The sequence below is a fragment of the Arachis stenosperma genome, chromosome 7, assembly GCF_014773155.1.
Source record: "Arachis stenosperma cultivar V10309 chromosome 7, arast.V10309.gnm1.PFL2, whole genome shotgun sequence".
NCBI lineage: Eukaryota > Viridiplantae > Streptophyta > Magnoliopsida > Fabales > Fabaceae > Arachis > Arachis stenosperma.
This window is the reverse complement of record NC_080383.1, coordinates 15,890,453-15,906,036: the sequence shown is the minus strand read 5'-3', so window position 1 is coordinate 15,906,036 and position 15,584 is coordinate 15,890,453. Positions and strand designations below refer to the sequence as shown.

The 15,584-nt window shown below is 35.7% G+C and overlaps 3 protein-coding genes across 3 annotated transcripts; 1 reads left to right on the top strand and 2 right to left on the bottom strand.

Moving 5' to 3' along the window:
* Nucleotides 1-1,215: 1,215 nt before the first annotated feature.
* Nucleotides 1,216-3,937, bottom strand: LOC130939472 (uncharacterized). Its single transcript, XM_057867575.1, has 4 exons — nt 3,613-3,937; nt 2,944-3,134; nt 2,139-2,859; nt 1,216-2,039 (listed from the first exon to the last, which is right to left on the bottom strand). Exons 1-4 carry the CDS (start codon nt 3,935-3,937, stop codon nt 1,216-1,218), a joined length of 2,061 nt encoding a protein of 686 aa, XP_057723558.1.
* A 4,361-nt stretch (nt 3,938-8,298) lies between these two features.
* Nucleotides 8,299-11,443, top strand: LOC130939471 (uncharacterized). Its single transcript, XM_057867574.1, has 3 exons — nt 8,299-8,887; nt 9,417-10,409; nt 10,505-11,443. Exons 1-3 carry the CDS (start codon nt 8,299-8,301, stop codon nt 11,326-11,328), a joined length of 2,406 nt encoding a protein of 801 aa, XP_057723557.1. The 3' UTR covers nt 11,329-11,443.
* A 45-nt stretch (nt 11,444-11,488) lies between these two features.
* LOC130939470 (serine/threonine-protein phosphatase 7 long form homolog) lies at nt 11,489-14,585 on the bottom strand. The gene is made up of 8 exons (XM_057867573.1): nt 13,879-14,585; nt 13,714-13,831; nt 12,574-13,582; nt 12,274-12,412; nt 12,134-12,164; nt 11,980-12,037; nt 11,847-11,897; nt 11,489-11,526 (listed from the first exon to the last, which is right to left on the bottom strand). The coding sequence occupies exons 1-8, from the start codon at nt 14,583-14,585 to the stop codon at nt 11,489-11,491; spliced, it is 2,151 nt and encodes a 716-aa protein (XP_057723556.1).
* Between the last annotated feature and the right edge of the window lie 999 nt (nt 14,586-15,584).

The window sequence follows — 15,584 nt, the reverse complement described above, 5'->3', positions numbered from 1 at the left end:
TCATTTCCAGTACAGCAACAATATTGGGGTATGTCACAGTTTGAAATAGGTGATGGAACTTCTTTTAGCCAGTTGCTTGGGTTCATGTCTGCAGATGGAGCACATTCACAATATGGCGATCAGCCTGAGTTCATGCCTTGCAGGTATTCGTTGGATGCAAGGTATCCAGGCCATACCTCATCTGTTGCTTCTGGAGGCTTTGTATCTGTTGACTCTAGTAGGAGTGAGGGTAGACGAGGTGTTCTGAATAGTCAAAATCCTAACCGATGTAACATGGGACTCATTGAGGAAGATACTAACGCACTCGAACAAGAAACCGATGCGTATCTAGTAGATGACTCGGATGAAGAGGGCGATGACGACGAGGATGAAATTGAAGAGTTCGATGAGGATGAAGAATCTCGCAACGATGGTATTATGTTTACTATTTTGCTTTACATATTCCATGACTTATTTACTTTCTTTGCATAAATGGCATATCTTATTGGATTTTGCTTCTTGATTTGTGGTATTTATGTTGGGATTTGAATATGTAATGTGCTGCACATACTTGTTTATTCAAAATTGTTTGCAGGTCAGGCACGCAGTCCAGATGACAACGTCAAAGGTTACAATCTGAGGATTGATCCGCCACGTCGGAGTGCTAATCGTTTCACCCCTTTTGTCTTCAAAAAAGCGGCCAAGAAATGCAAGAACCTTGTGAAGGATGTAAAGTGGAAAATGAGAAAATAGTTCTTTCCTTTTATTTAGAGTTATTTGTATTTGTTAAACTTTATGTTTTGATGACTTTATGTAATGTTATGAGTTATATGTATTTGTTAGACATTATGTAGTTATATGTATTTGTTAGACATTATGTACTGATGACTTTATGTAATGTTTAGAGTTATTTGTATTGGTTAGACATTATGTAACGATGAAAATATTTTATCATTTAGACTTATTTGTATGTGTTGGACCTTGTATAGAGTACTTTATATGTGTTGGACATTATTGATGTATTAGCCATCTGGAGCATGTAATAATGTCTCTTAAAACCTTAATATGATACTACAGATATTTATCAATTAATGTACTAACCATCATATTATATAATGCTACAGATATGTCATAATACTAGAGTGTCATTAATTATAATGTTACATATAGCAAGTCATGTTACCTCAATTTGCTCAGTCAGGTTTTATTATACAATATCATATTAAAACTGTGAACCTAGGGGGCTTCTCTGTTGGTATTTGAACCAACAGACCGACGGCATCTGCTTCGACTATGTCCCTCAGCACCACATAGAGTACATCGCCTAGGACGACGTAACATCCTCGTGTCCATCTCATTCAGAAAACGCGTCATCCTGGGGCGACCTTTTGACACCCGTCGCATGTACAGATTCGGTATGAACCAAGGTCCGTTGTAAGCAGGCCATGTAGTGGGATTACCTAGTGGCCTAAACCGTGCTCGGTACACCCGCCGCACTTGATCCATCTTATACACATCATGAACATAAAGTCGCCAATCAAGACGCTGGTTAGCACAACATGCGAACACATGCCGACAGGGGATCCGGTCCACTTGGAACTCACCACAGTCACATCGAAGGCTACGTAGATCAACTGCAAACTCTAGCCCACTTGGCATCTCACGAACCTCAAAGACCTCATTCTGGCGGTCAAAGCAACTAACCTGTATGTTTCCTGATGCAAGTTGGTTTGCATGCAACTTCGATGTCACTATCTCAGAAAACACATGGCCAGCATTGATCCGAGCTTCCGCCTCCGCTCTTTTACGGGTGAACAACTCATTTAGCCTGTAGAATGTTGCCTTCACAAGAGCAGTAATGGGAAGATTGCGGGCACCCTTCAAAACTGAGTTGATGCACTCCACTAGATTCGTCGTCATGTGACCCCATCGGTACTCGCCATCAAAGGCCAGTGCGTACTGTTCGCGAGGAATTCGGTCTAACCAGTTTGTGTATGCCTCGCCGCGGTCCCTTAAACGCTGGTAACGCACTTCGTACTCCCGCACCGTCCTCGAATATCCTAGCAGATCAAAGCATGTAGAAAGCAAAGTAATTAAGATCAATAGATTTATTTAAGGCACATCTATTAATAATTTGCTTAAATTTAGTAAATGTTTACCGATGTTAACGACCAATTTTTGTAGGTAAGGTGCCTTGAATTTTCTCAGAAAATTCGACTCTATATGCCTAATGCAAAACATATGAAAAGCTCTAGGAGGTGACCAAGCTCCGTTACTTCGTTCGACAGCTGCATTGATGGACTCGTGCCTGTCAGATATTAGACCCACTCCATCCCGAGTAAAAACATGTTGACGGAGGTTACTTAGGAAAAAATGCCATGCATCAGAAGTCTCTCCCTCAACAATAGCAAACGCAATCGGAACGATATTGTTGTTTCCATCTTGGGAAACTGCCACAAGCAGACAACCCTTATACTTTCCGTACAAGTGAGTACCATCCACCTGGACAATTGGCTTACAATGTCTGAATGCCCTAATACAAGGGTAATAACTCCAGAATACACGATGCGAAACCCAAATATCACCCACCAAGTCATCACCTTGATATACTGGCATAGTCTCAAAATGGACAACAGTTGATGGCTCCTTGTGACACATGGCCTCAAACCATATAGGCAAGGCTTCATACGATGCTTCCCAACCTCTAAATATTTTTTCTATTGCCCTCTGCTTAGCCAACCATGCTTTCCGGTAACTGACGGTGTAGTTGAATTTTGATTGCACTTCTGCTATTACCGATTTTACCTTTAAGGAGGGGTCAACTTCAACCAGTGGCTTTATTGCTTCTGCAATTGTGATAGAGTCCAGTTTCGAATGATCCTGTGAAATGGTGGCTGTGGTACAGGTGTGGCTACCATTATACCTCCTTATAACCTAACAGTACTTCCTGCTAATCAAGCTAACCCTGATAAGCCAATCACACCCTGACCCATACTGTGTACACTTGGCATAAAATGTCAACGGCTCAGACTCATATACCCGGTAGTCTACGCTTCGTCGTATGGTATACTCCTTAACCGTCTTAATAACAGCTTTCCTGGAACTGAACTCCATCCCAACGACGAATTCACCATCTGCGACCATAGGAATTTCTGCTGGGACAAATGCCATAAGATAAATTTCATTAATACGCAGCAAATGTAAAAAACCAGTATGCTTTAAATAAAAAACGTTCAACATTTTATGATATCACACTAAACAACATAAGCACATCAGCAGCAAATGTAAAAAACCGGACCGGACCGGCCGGTTCGACCGAAAAACCAAACGAACCGTGCCGGTCCTGTCCGATTCATGCCATTTGAACCGTACAATAGATCGAAGCTGTGCCGATAATTGTTACAAACTCATGCAATTTGCTACAACCATATCTTATACAACATAAATATTATTTCCTAATAAACACATGAAGCATATAAAAGAAAAAAATAAATTCCTTAACGGGTCGAGGACCGGTTAGATCCTGACAACTACGACACAGAACGCATGATTAAATAATGCTAAAAAAAGGGTAAAATCTTCATAACTCAATCAATGTCTAACTACAAAAATACTTACACCACGATTACGTACCTGCAGTCATATATTCCGGAAATTCAGGAACATGCATGGCTTCCAAGTCTAAAACTCGCATGAATGATGGCTCCTCAAACGGCACTTCGTTTGCAAGTGCATTTGCCACTTCTGTCACATCTGGGCACATGGTTCTCTCACCTTGATCTTCATCACCATCTGGAACAGCAAATTCATAGTTGCTTTCGAACTCTTCTTCACTGTCACTATTATAATCTTCCTGTAGAATATTCCGGTCAGCCTCAGATTGTTCAAACTCAACATACAACTCGATGAACGAGATCTGAGACCGGTTTTTAATATACATTGAAAACATCTCCTGCATGCTTGCATCGTCCGTCACATATTTGGATTGATACTGTACGAATCCACCAAACACCTGTATGGGATATCTGTATAGAATACATGATATATTTCTTGCCCTCTCAGAACCAATTTTTTCACAGATTACTCCTTTTAGCTTCTCAAATGAGATAATAAAAGGAATAACAATATCTACTGGGCTTTCACAAATAAATTTTACTCCTTCAGCCGTTTCTAACAAAATCTGACCAAAATAAAATAATTTTAGCAATACTCTGTCACTCATTTTTTTCACTCACCATAAAAAAAAAACATAAGCTTAGTCTTAGATACTACATTATCAAAAACAAAACTGAAAAAAAGAGAGAGTTTTGAAGAAGAAGGAAGATGCAGCCGTCGAAGAAGAAGGAAGACCCAGCTACTGTCCCACCTACCAGTTCACTTCACCCTTTTATATCACAACCTTTGAGGAACTCGAACCCTACGACTAGGTTAACTTGAACCAAAAAAAAATTTTTCTAAGACCGAACTCGGACCATCCGATTTCTTTGTTTCCTTGCCACAAAACGGAGGGTCCGAGTTCATTGATCACCAATTCATACTCTCAGCTAAGAACTCGGACCGTGCGATTTTCATACCCATTCCTAAGATGTCAACTCGTTGGGTCCGATTCCTTATACTTGAAGTTCTATACGGTTGCCAAACAAATCGGACCCTGCGATTTGTTTATAAAATTTTCAAATCCAAAGAACTCGCACGGTCCGAGTTTCTTCATCTCAAACTGACAAAAATCTGTCCCACATATATGTGTATTCCCGCCTAACTCCATATCCAAGCATAGCACACACATGCCCTCCATAACGATAAAATTGAGTCCCTCGATGCAACTTCACTTCTATTAATTATTACTCTTAAATTTGATATTATTATTATTCTTTTTATGTGATTTTTTGAAAAAAAGTATTAATAAGCTACATAAGAACACTAATTAAAAATACCATAAGAAACTTTTTTATAAAAACAACACAACACACGAATATTAATTATTTAACTTTTTATTTCATACCTTCAAAATATTGGAAAAATGAAGGAAAAAAATTACTGCTTATTCAATACCCTTAAGAATACAATTTTGATTAAATACTTTTCAATTTATCGTTTATTTTTGTTATTTTATTTTTAGGGTTTTATTTATATTGTCATGTCATCAACATTGTGCTTAATTTCAGTGATCCCAAATTCAAGGATAAAGCCATCTCTCTACTTTAAACTTAGGTAAGAGGAAGCCCTATATAAAAGTAGAAGAATAAAGTTGAAGGTAGATTTGGAGGCCAAAGATTACTACTGTATGTGAAAGGAAAAATAATTAATACCATTGCCTTACCCACATGCTCAAATATCAAGCCAGTAATACCATGTGCTCTTGTCCTCTATCTCTTTTTTGTTGATGGAGTTTTAGTAGTTGGTATCGAATAAAAACATATTTTATTAAATGAATTTATTTATGTTATATTCTAAAGATATATTTTAAAAGTATAATAATAATTTTTTTAAAGTTTTTGATGAAATTAATGCATTAGAAATATAAAAAAAATTATTTTTTAATTATTTTTAATAAAATATTTTCTATGATATTTTAAAAATATATTTTTTAGATATGTATTAACAAAATTCTATACATTAAATTAATTTAATAAAAGATAAAATATTATGATACTATTCAGTTAATGATTTATTTAGCTTAAGTTTATATTTTTTATTTTTATTTTACTCAATTTTAATATGTGCTAATAATTACAAATATATTTTGACGATTAATTATTAAACATAAATCGAAATAAAATTTTTAATAATTAGCTGAAATAATAAAGTATTTTGTACTTCTATTTATCTATCTAACTTCTTTGTTATTATTATTATTATTATTATTATTATTATTATTATTATTATTATTATTATTATTATTATTTGAAAATAAATTTGGTCTTTTTTTATTAAATAATTGAATAATTATTAAGTAATTTAGAAATAATAAATAATATTAAAATACTTTCTATAATATACTTAATCTATGTCATTCGAACACAGAATAACAAAATCATATATATATATATATATATATATATATATATATATATATATATATATATATATATCACTTCATTTTCATTCAATTCTATTATCTTTCACTCAAATTTATTAATAATATATATGTATTATTCATAAATATATTAAAAAATTAAATAATTTTCCGATGTACTATGGCACAAAATAAGACTTTAAGATAAAAATAAAATATTTTAAATTTTAGAGATAAAATTAAAATTTAGTCCAAAAATTAAAGACTAAAATAATACTCTTATAAAATATTATTTAACAAAATTTTAATAGTTAAAGAATCAAAATAATTTTCACATCTTTATTATAATCACATAAGTTTTTCTTATTAGTATAGCATACTTATAAACAAACACAATTCTTAAGTCAACTACTAACCCTGCTATTTTATTGGCAACTCTTCTATTCTCTCATTTATTTATTGGCCAAAATTTATTTAGGTTAAATTTTGCCGTCCTCCGAAATTATCACATGCAACCTTAAAAGAAAGGGAAAAAATGGTGTTATAAAAATGTATTTTTTTTATTTTTTTTATATATATATTTTTTTGTAAGATGTGCTTTTTTGTTATTCAATATTTTTTTATATATATTCTTTTTAATTTCACTTAAAAAGGGTAAGATAAAAAATTATATTTTATAAAAAAATTTAAAAAAATTAAGAGAGTTCATTCACTCTATATTTGCATTGCATAAAATATATTTTTGTTATTTTTATATATGAGTATGATATTGTTAAGCCTTCACGTGAGTATGTATGTGACACTGCATGAACATATCATGGATATTTAAACATAGAAACTATACTTCAGAATCTGATACCGTATTATATATCATGCCTTACCTTATCCACTGCGCGTGCATCTAAAATGAAGACATGAACAAGAGATATACACGACACACCACAGAAAAAAGGGATCAATACGGATCTTAGTTATAACCCTAATAATAATTCATATTATTAATGTTCACCGTGCAGCTTAATTTGTGCTGATGCTACTGACATTGATTTCTTCAATGTTAAGCTACTCAATTTTTTTATGTTTATTTTCATTATTGCATTCTACCTAGAATGAGAAAGCCCAATGGACCATGACTTAATTGATTAGCCTAACTTGTATATGAACATCATTATTATTCATGAAACATAAAACCCTAAGATGCAGAGTCTGCTATTTTTTCTTTAAAAAAAAAAAAAAAAAGCGGTGGCCGATGTTTTTAATTTTGCTATTGGGATTATAGTAATGTTTTTTAATATGTAAAATTTGGTGTATTTTTTTATATAAAAATTATAAATTTAATTTTTTTATCTGTGAAGTTTAACTTTTTTTTTATTTTTAAAATACAAAACTTATTCTTTAATTTGTAAAGTGACATAAAATCTATTCTCTGATTTGTAAATTGATATAAAATCTACTTTTCAATTTATGAAATAACACAAAACTTATCTTTCAATTTATAAATTTTAATTTTTAAAATATAAAATCTATCTTTTAATTTATGATTATTTTTATACTAAATTAAAACACATCATTTTTTTTATAAACAAAATAACACAACAATAGTTTTTTTATAAAAAAAAAAAAAAAAAAAAACAGCCGGCCGGGACCACCTCTTTTTCTTTTTCTCTTTTTAACCTGTAACACACTCTATACATATGTGCTTTTTTTTGTCATTCAGTTATTTTATTTATTTGTAGCTCTCCATACAAAGAGAGGCTCAATTTTTTCTATATGGCGCTGCTGTATGTGCTTTCTCTGGATATGGAGGTAATGGGGTGCATTACACGGATGTGGGACAGCCTTTTGCTTACTTTTGGGCTCAACAACTCGGACTGTCCGAGTTGGTTGAATGTGAAATTTGGCAAGCAAATCGCTAGGTGCGATTTGTGAAGGAAGAGAGTGTTTGAATCATGAAGGAGTAAATCGGAGGGTCCGATTTGATGGAGGGCAAAAAAATTTTTTTCGTGGGCTTAAGAAATCGGAGGGTACGATTTGATGGAGCTTCATTTTTTTTTTTCGTTGGCAGAAGAAATCGGAGGGTCCGATATGTTTTTTTAATGATTTTTTTGAATGAGAAACACCTAATCGCATGGTCCGATTTCGTTTGGGCTTTAAATAAAAGTTGGTGAAACTGGATCTGACCGTAAGAGCAACTCGCATCGTCTTCTTCTTCTCCTTCAACGTCTCTTTAGCCTGGTTCTTGGTTCCTGTATCTTTTACTAGCCAAAATCAAAGTATGAGTTTGTTAATGTGACTGAAAAAAAATGAGTGATAGAGTATTGTTGAAGGTATATTATTTTGGTCAGATTTTGATACAAACATCTGAAGGGGTCAGATTTGTTTGTGAAAATCCATTAGATGTGGTGATTCCTTTCACAATCTCATTTGAAGAGTTCAAAGGTGTGATCTGTGAACAGATTAATCATCAGAGGGCAAGAAGAATATCTTGTATTCTGTATAGATATCCTATACAAGTGTTTGGTGGATTCGTCCAGTTTCAAACGAAATATGTAACGGACGAAGCGAGCATGCAGGAAATGTTTTCCATGTATATTGAAAATCGGAGTCAACTGTTGTTCATCGAGCTGTATGTTGAGTTTGAGCAATCTGAGGCCGACCAGAATATTTTACGGGAAGATTACAATAGTGACAGTGAAGATGAGTTTGAAAGCAACTATGAATTTGTTGGTCCAGATGGAGATGTGGTTGCAGCTGAGGGAGCTGTAGATCCGGATGTATCTGACGTGGCAACTGCACTGGCAAATAATGTGCCGTTTGAGGAGCCATCATTCATGCGAGTTTTGGATTTGGAAGCCATGCATGTTCCGGAGTTCCCAGATTATATCAGTTCAGGTACGTAATTCTCGAAACTCATAAGAAGGATTGAAATAATGTATTAATATATATTGATAGTTACTTGGACCAAGTATTTAATTTTGTTCACCAGTTTGTGTATTTAAGTTTAAGACAGGAAAATTAGTTGGGAGTTATTGTATTAGTTGAGTATAAATAAAAATTTATTCGTTATGAAGTTAATTTATTAAATATCCATTAGTACTTATGAGGTAATTTTGTGAATTAAGTAAATATAAATTGGTATTTACTAATATTTATTACTGAATTTTTTATCAATTATGTTAATATAAATTAGTATTTAATAGTATATAACGGAACGGTAAAGTAGCAAATTAGTTAAATTAAATTTAGTATGTGTTAGCCGGTTAGTTGAATATAAATAGCTATTTAGTTAGTAAGTTAGTTAAATACAATTATTTTGGAGGTTTTGATCATAATTGATGCAGTGAAAAATGTTTTAGCTTAATTTTCGAATGTCTAAATATTTGTGTTAATAAAATTGGTCTTATGGTTGTGGTGGTGGCAGGAATTCCTCTTGTCGCAGATGGTGAATTTGCCGTTGGGATGGAATTCAGTTCCAGGGAAGCTGTTATTAAAGCGATAAAAGAGTATACTATTCGAAGAAGCGTAGACTATCGGGTGTATGAATCTGAGCCGTTGACATTTTATGCGAAGTGTACACAGTATGGGTCAGGGTGTGATTGGCTTATCCGGGTTAGCATGATCAGCCGTAAGTACTGTTGGGTTATAAGGAGGTATAATGGCAGTCACACATGTACCAGAGCCACAATTTCTCAGGATCATTCAAAGCTGGATTCGAGCACAATTGCAGAAGCAATTAAGCCGTTGGTTGAGGCTGACCCCGCCTTAAAGGTAAAGTCGGTTATAGCAGAGGTACAATCGAAGTTCAACTACACTGTTAGTTATCGGAAAGCATGGTTGGCTAAGCAAAAGGCAGTGGAAAAAATATTTGGAGGCTGGGAAGCATCGTACGAAGTGTTGCCTATTTGGTTTGAGGCCATGTGTCACAAGGAGCCGTCAGCTGTTGTTCATTTTGAGACTATGCCTGCATATCAAGGCGATGACTTGGTGACGGATATTCAAGTGTTGCATCGTGTCTTTTGGAGTTATTACCCCTGCATTAGAGCATTCAGACATTGTAAGCCAGTTGTCCAGGTAGATGGGACTCACTTGTACGGAAAGTACAAGGGTTGTCTACTAGTGGCAGTGTCACAGGATGGCAACAACAATATCGTCCCAATTGCGTTTGCGATTGTGGAGGGGGAGACTTCAGATGCGTGGCACTTTTTTCTAAGTAACCTTCGTCAGCATGTTGTCACTCGGGATGGTGTGGGACTGATATCCGACCGTCACGAATCCATAAATGCAGCTGTGGAAAGGAGTAACGGGGCTTGGTCACCTCCTAGAGCTTTTCATATGTTTTGTATCAGGCATATAGAGTCGAACTTTCTGAGAAAATTCAAGGCGCCGTACTTGCAGAAACTGGTCATCAACATAGGTACCTCTCACTATAGCTAATTAATTTTGTAACAGAGTTCTCTTCAGTAACTGTGATTACCCCTTTTGCATAAACTTTTTGCTTTGATCCTTCAGGATATTCGAGGACGGTGCGGGAGTACGAGGTGCGTTACCAGCGTTTACGAGAACGAGGCGAGGCCTACACTGACTGGTTAAACAGAATCCCCCGAGAACAGTATGCGTTGGCTTTTGACGGTGGTTATCGATGGGGTCATATGACGACAAATCTTGTAGAATGCATCAATTCAGTGTTGAAGGGTGCACGCAATCTCCCCGTGACTGCCCTTGTGAAGGCCACATTCTACCGGCTCAACGAGTTATTTACCCGAAAAAGAGCAGAGGCGGAGGCCCGGATCAATGCTGGCCACGTGTTTTCTGATGTCGTGACCTCGAAATTGCATGCAAACCAACTGGCATCAGGAAACATTCAGGTTAGTTGCTTTGACCGACAGAATGAGGTCTTTGAGGTGCGTGAGATGCCAAGTGGACTAGAGTTTGCAGTCGACCTACGTGGCCTTCGATGTGACTGTGGTGAGTTTCAGGTTGACCGGATCCCCTGTCGACATGTGTTTGCATGTTGTGCCAACCAGAGACTGGATTGGCAAGTGTATGTTCATGATGTGTATAAGATGGACCAAGTTCGCCGGGTGTACCGAGCAAGATTTAGGCCACTTGGTAACCCCACGACATGGCCTGCTTACAACGGACCTCGATTTATCCCGAATCCGTTCCTCAGACGCGTGGCAAAAGGTCGCCCCAAAATGACGCGTTTCTTGAATGAGATGGACACACGAATGTTACGTCGGCCCAGGCGATGTACGCTTTGCGGAGCTGAAGGACACAGCCGCAGCAGATGCCGTCAGGCAGGTGGGGCAAACGCTGACAGAGATCGCCAGTAGATTCTTATTGCTTAGATGATATTATTATATATGTCGCATTATTCCTTTTGTCAGGATCTATTTATTTGAGTTACCTATGCATGATATATGTAATATTGGATTATATGACATCAATTCTGATATGAAAGAACCTCCATATGAACCATTCGGGTTTATTTAATCAATTATTGAATACATAAAATCTATAAACATATCGTACTGCACATTCTTTATATCATAGTTCACATTATTGATAAATACACGTTGTTGATAGCAAGGTTGCGAGTACCGGACCGGTCAATGAACCGATGAGGTTACTGGTTCGACCGATTTTTTTACCGGTTTTTTGCTGGCCGGTTTTTGAGTTTACCCGGACCGGTTTCTGGTTCGACCGGTTTTTTTACCGGTTTCCGGTGTTTCCGGTTGAACCGGCCGGTCCGGTCCGGTTTTCAGAACCATGGTTGATAGCATATTTTCACATAATAAATACTTTTGACATCATTGTTTGCATTATTCATGCATAAAATCTATAAACATACCACAATACACATTATTGATACCATATTTCATATTATTCATCGATATAATATCTAAAGAAACCATAACATATAATATTGATATCATAGATCGGATTATCGATACATAAATCTCTAAACATACCATAATACATACCATATTTCGCATAATACATACTTTTGATATCATAGTTTGCATTATTCATCCATAAAATCTATAAACATACCACAGTACACATTATTGATACCATATTTCACATTACTCATAGATAAAATCCCTCAACATACCACAATACATACTATAAACATACCATAGTCCACATCATTATGAATACATTAGTCCTAGTCATTAAAACATAATGTCCATCACAAAGAAGTTACCTAATCATAGTCCTTACATTTAATACAATAAATGAAGCTAGTACACCAGAACTACTTTCTCAATGCCCACTTGACATCATTGACGAAGTTCTTGCACTTCTTTGCGGCTTTTTTGAATACAGATGGAGTGTAGCGATTAGCGCTGCGACGTGGTGGATCAATCCTGAGATTGTAACCTTTGCCTTTCTCATCCGGAGTGTGTGCCTGGCCTGTATACACAATAACAATAACAATTAAATTTTCTGACATTAAGTAGCAAAACCAATGCGGATACAACATATCATTTAACAAAAATACACAAATATACCGTTTATGAAGACAAATTATCATTGCTAATCAAACATGTAAAGCACAATACACATTATAATACCATCATTGCGGGATTCCTCATCCTCATCCTCATCGAACTCCTCAATTTCATCCTCGTCATCGTCGACATCCTCCTCCATTTCATCTACTATGTACGCATTCGTGTCATCCTCGGGTGTGTTATCATCTTCCTGAACAGGTCCCATGGTTACACGGTGAGGATGTTGACTATTAAGTACACCGTGTCCATCTTCACTTCTACTAGAGTCAACAGATACAAACCCTCCAGAAGCGACCGATGAAGTATGGCAAGGGAGCCTGGCATCCAATGAATATCTACCCGCCTGGATCTCAGCTTCATTGCCATACTGTGACTGTCCGGCATCTCCAGCCATGAACCCAAGCAATTGGCTAAAAGAACCTCCTTCTCCGGGATCAAACTGTGACATACCCCAATATTGTTGATGCATTGGAAATGACGGGTAGAACTGTGTCTGAGGTACGTACTGGCTTGAGAACTGAGGTTGTTCTTGGGTTTGTGGATTCGAAATAGATGTTTGGGGTAACTGTGGGTCCACTTCCTCATTGTCATCATCCATGCCCTCATTATCCTCATCCATAATCTCATTACCCTCATCGATATTCTGATTATCCTCATCACTGTCTTGACCCACAAGATTCGACAAGTTCAACCGGTTCCCATATTTTGACCGGTACCACTGCATGTAACTTTCCAATGGATGCGGTGAATTAATGGGAAGCTCAGAAAGAATGTAGTTATACCTGTTTGTCCAATGCATTACCCAACTTGCATGAGTCGGTGTTGTGGCCCAGTTAAGATTCTTAGGACCAGTCAGGACTTTCCCATGGGCCTTATCCAAACTTCGCTCCTCAGAAGGTTCTCCCTGTAAGAAACCGAACTGTCGCCTAAACCTATCCGTAGCATGCCACTCCACACATTCAAATGACACCAACGGAACAGTAGCGGTCCACACAACCGACTGCATATATATTTCAGCAAGAATGATGTTCGGATCCACGCGATCCACAGCATATGCAACCCACACAAACTGGGAATAAATAAAAAAGAAATTACTGATTACAACCACGGATATCAATAACAACAACAATGCAAGAGAGCTTCATAATTATGTCTCAGGACACCAAAACCGAAACTAAGAATTCGTTAATTAAAACACACCTGGCCTTCCTGCAGGTCATCAAAGGTCTTTCTAAAGTGAGCTAGATTAAGATATCTATATCGTCTGTCGCCACGCTCCCAATTACGCCACCTAATATCATATTTGCAATTAGCTAAACTGCATTTTAAATATAAAGTTACAGGTAGATTGTAAAGTAATATTACCTGTTGGCTAGTGGAAAACTGTGGGGTTCCCTAGGAACCGGCGATAGGTATGGCATTCGCATCCAAGCCCAACAGAGCAGAAGTGTTATTGGACCACCCATTTCTTTACAGTTATAACGAGATGCCCTGCATAATGCCCTGTAGAGGTGCGCTAGGCATGCCGACCCCCAACTATACTGTCCAATACTGGCAAAATCACGAAGCAAGGGTAGAAACTTCCAGTGCACACCTGCCCCAGATTTATCCCCAAACAACATCGTCCCGATTAGCAACATGATGTGACACTTCACATACCTCTGTATACTTATTTCATCAGTCAACTGAATGTTTTCTTTTAGATCCCGTAGCCAGGTTAGTTTTATGCAGCATCCTCTACACTCCGACTTACTCGGTGCAACTCCAAACTGATGCAAACACTCCGCCTCCAACGCTGGGAAGCTACTCATTGTCATCCCAGTGACTGGAAGACCATCAGTCGGTAGACCAAGAATTAGAGCAACATCTTCAAGACTTACAGCACATTCACCAATGGGAAGGTGAAACGTATGTGTATCCGGGTGCCAGCGTTCGATTAGAGCATTCACGAGTGCTTTCTGATTCTGTACGACACCAATTTGAGATGCATGATAAAATCCAGTAACTCGTAAATGCTCCTCCACTCGATCGTTGTACCGATCTGGCGGAACTGGATGATCACAGGTCAACATTCTTAATTTCTACAACAAACATAATAAATTATTAGTCATCTCAATAACTACTATTATTATACTACTTACTACCAGAGGACAACATTTTTAAAGCTAAGGCCACTCATTAACAAATAAATGGTGCTTTAGTCAATCAATTATTAATAACATTAACTAATGAGCAGACAAAAAATATTTATATATATATATATATATATATATATATATATATATATATATATATATATATATATATATATATATATATATATATATATATACACATTCCTAATGAAATCTTAACAAAATTAATAAACTTGAGATGTTGTATTTGTTTATCTATTTGCGATATGGAAAAGAATTTCCTAACCAAATCTTAACATTATTATCATTTGTAATATCAATTAGTTATTTATTAACAATAATAACTAAATTTTCAAAAATATCAATAAATTCTGTTATTTCCTTCTTAAAATATATTCTAATAACAATAATAATTAACTATCTAAGAACGATTATTATAATTAACTAGGAATAAAGTAGCACACTTTCACAAATTAATAATAAGCATTCGGTTTTTTTATTTTATTCCAGTTTGCAACGCCACAAGTATAATATTATATTTAATGTTCTAATAATTATAAATAATTAAATATTTATCAAATTTTTCAAATAAAAATTTATTCATACAAAAAAATAATAACAATTCCGTTAATTTGCAGGGCCACAACTATAATATTTAATCTTATAGTAATTATAAATAACTAAATATTTATTAAATTTTTCAAAAAAAAAATTTTTTTTATACAAAAATGAATAACAATTCCAACGTACTTTAATTTATTTTCCATATATTTTCATATTCTTCCTTCTTTCAAAATTACACTAACAATTATAATAAAAAAACAAAAAAAAATAAAAATGCGTTTTTGGGTAAACTGCAACATAGCACCCTCCTACAATGTTCATACCATGAACACACTAACAACCATAATAATACTGAGCAGCATGCATACTAAC

Coding starts and splice junctions, on each gene's coding strand:
- LOC130939470 (XM_057867573.1), bottom strand. CDS start 14,585: ATGTTGACCTGTGATCATCCAGTTCCGCCAGATCGGTACAACGATCGA. Junction 13,583..13,713: donor ATGACCTGCAGGAAGGCCAG/GTGTGTTTTAAT, acceptor ATTTATTCCCAG/TTTGTGTGGGTTGCATATGC. Junction 11,527..11,846: donor TATCAATAATGTGTATTGTG/GTATGTTTATAG, acceptor AAGAATGTGCAG/TACGATATGTTTATAGATTT.
- LOC130939472 (XM_057867575.1), bottom strand. CDS start 3,937: ATGCAGGAGATGTTTTCAATGTATATTAAAAACCGGTCTCAGATCTCG. Junction 3,135..3,612: donor TCCGGAATATATGACTGCAG/GTACGTAATCGT, acceptor CATTTGTCCCAG/CAGAAATTCCTATGGTCGCA. Junction 2,860..2,943: donor GGTGTGATTGGCTTATCAGG/GTTAGCTTGATT, acceptor ACCATTTCACAG/GATCATTCGAAACTGGACTC.
- LOC130939471 (XM_057867574.1), top strand. CDS start 8,299: ATGAGTGATAGAGTATTGTTGAAGGTATATTATTTTGGTCAGATTTTG. Junction 8,888..9,416: donor CCCAGATTATATCAGTTCAG/GTACGTAATTCT, acceptor TGGTGGTGGCAG/GAATTCCTCTTGTCGCAGAT. Junction 10,410..10,504: donor GAAACTGGTCATCAACATAG/GTACCTCTCACT, acceptor TTGATCCTTCAG/GATATTCGAGGACGGTGCGG.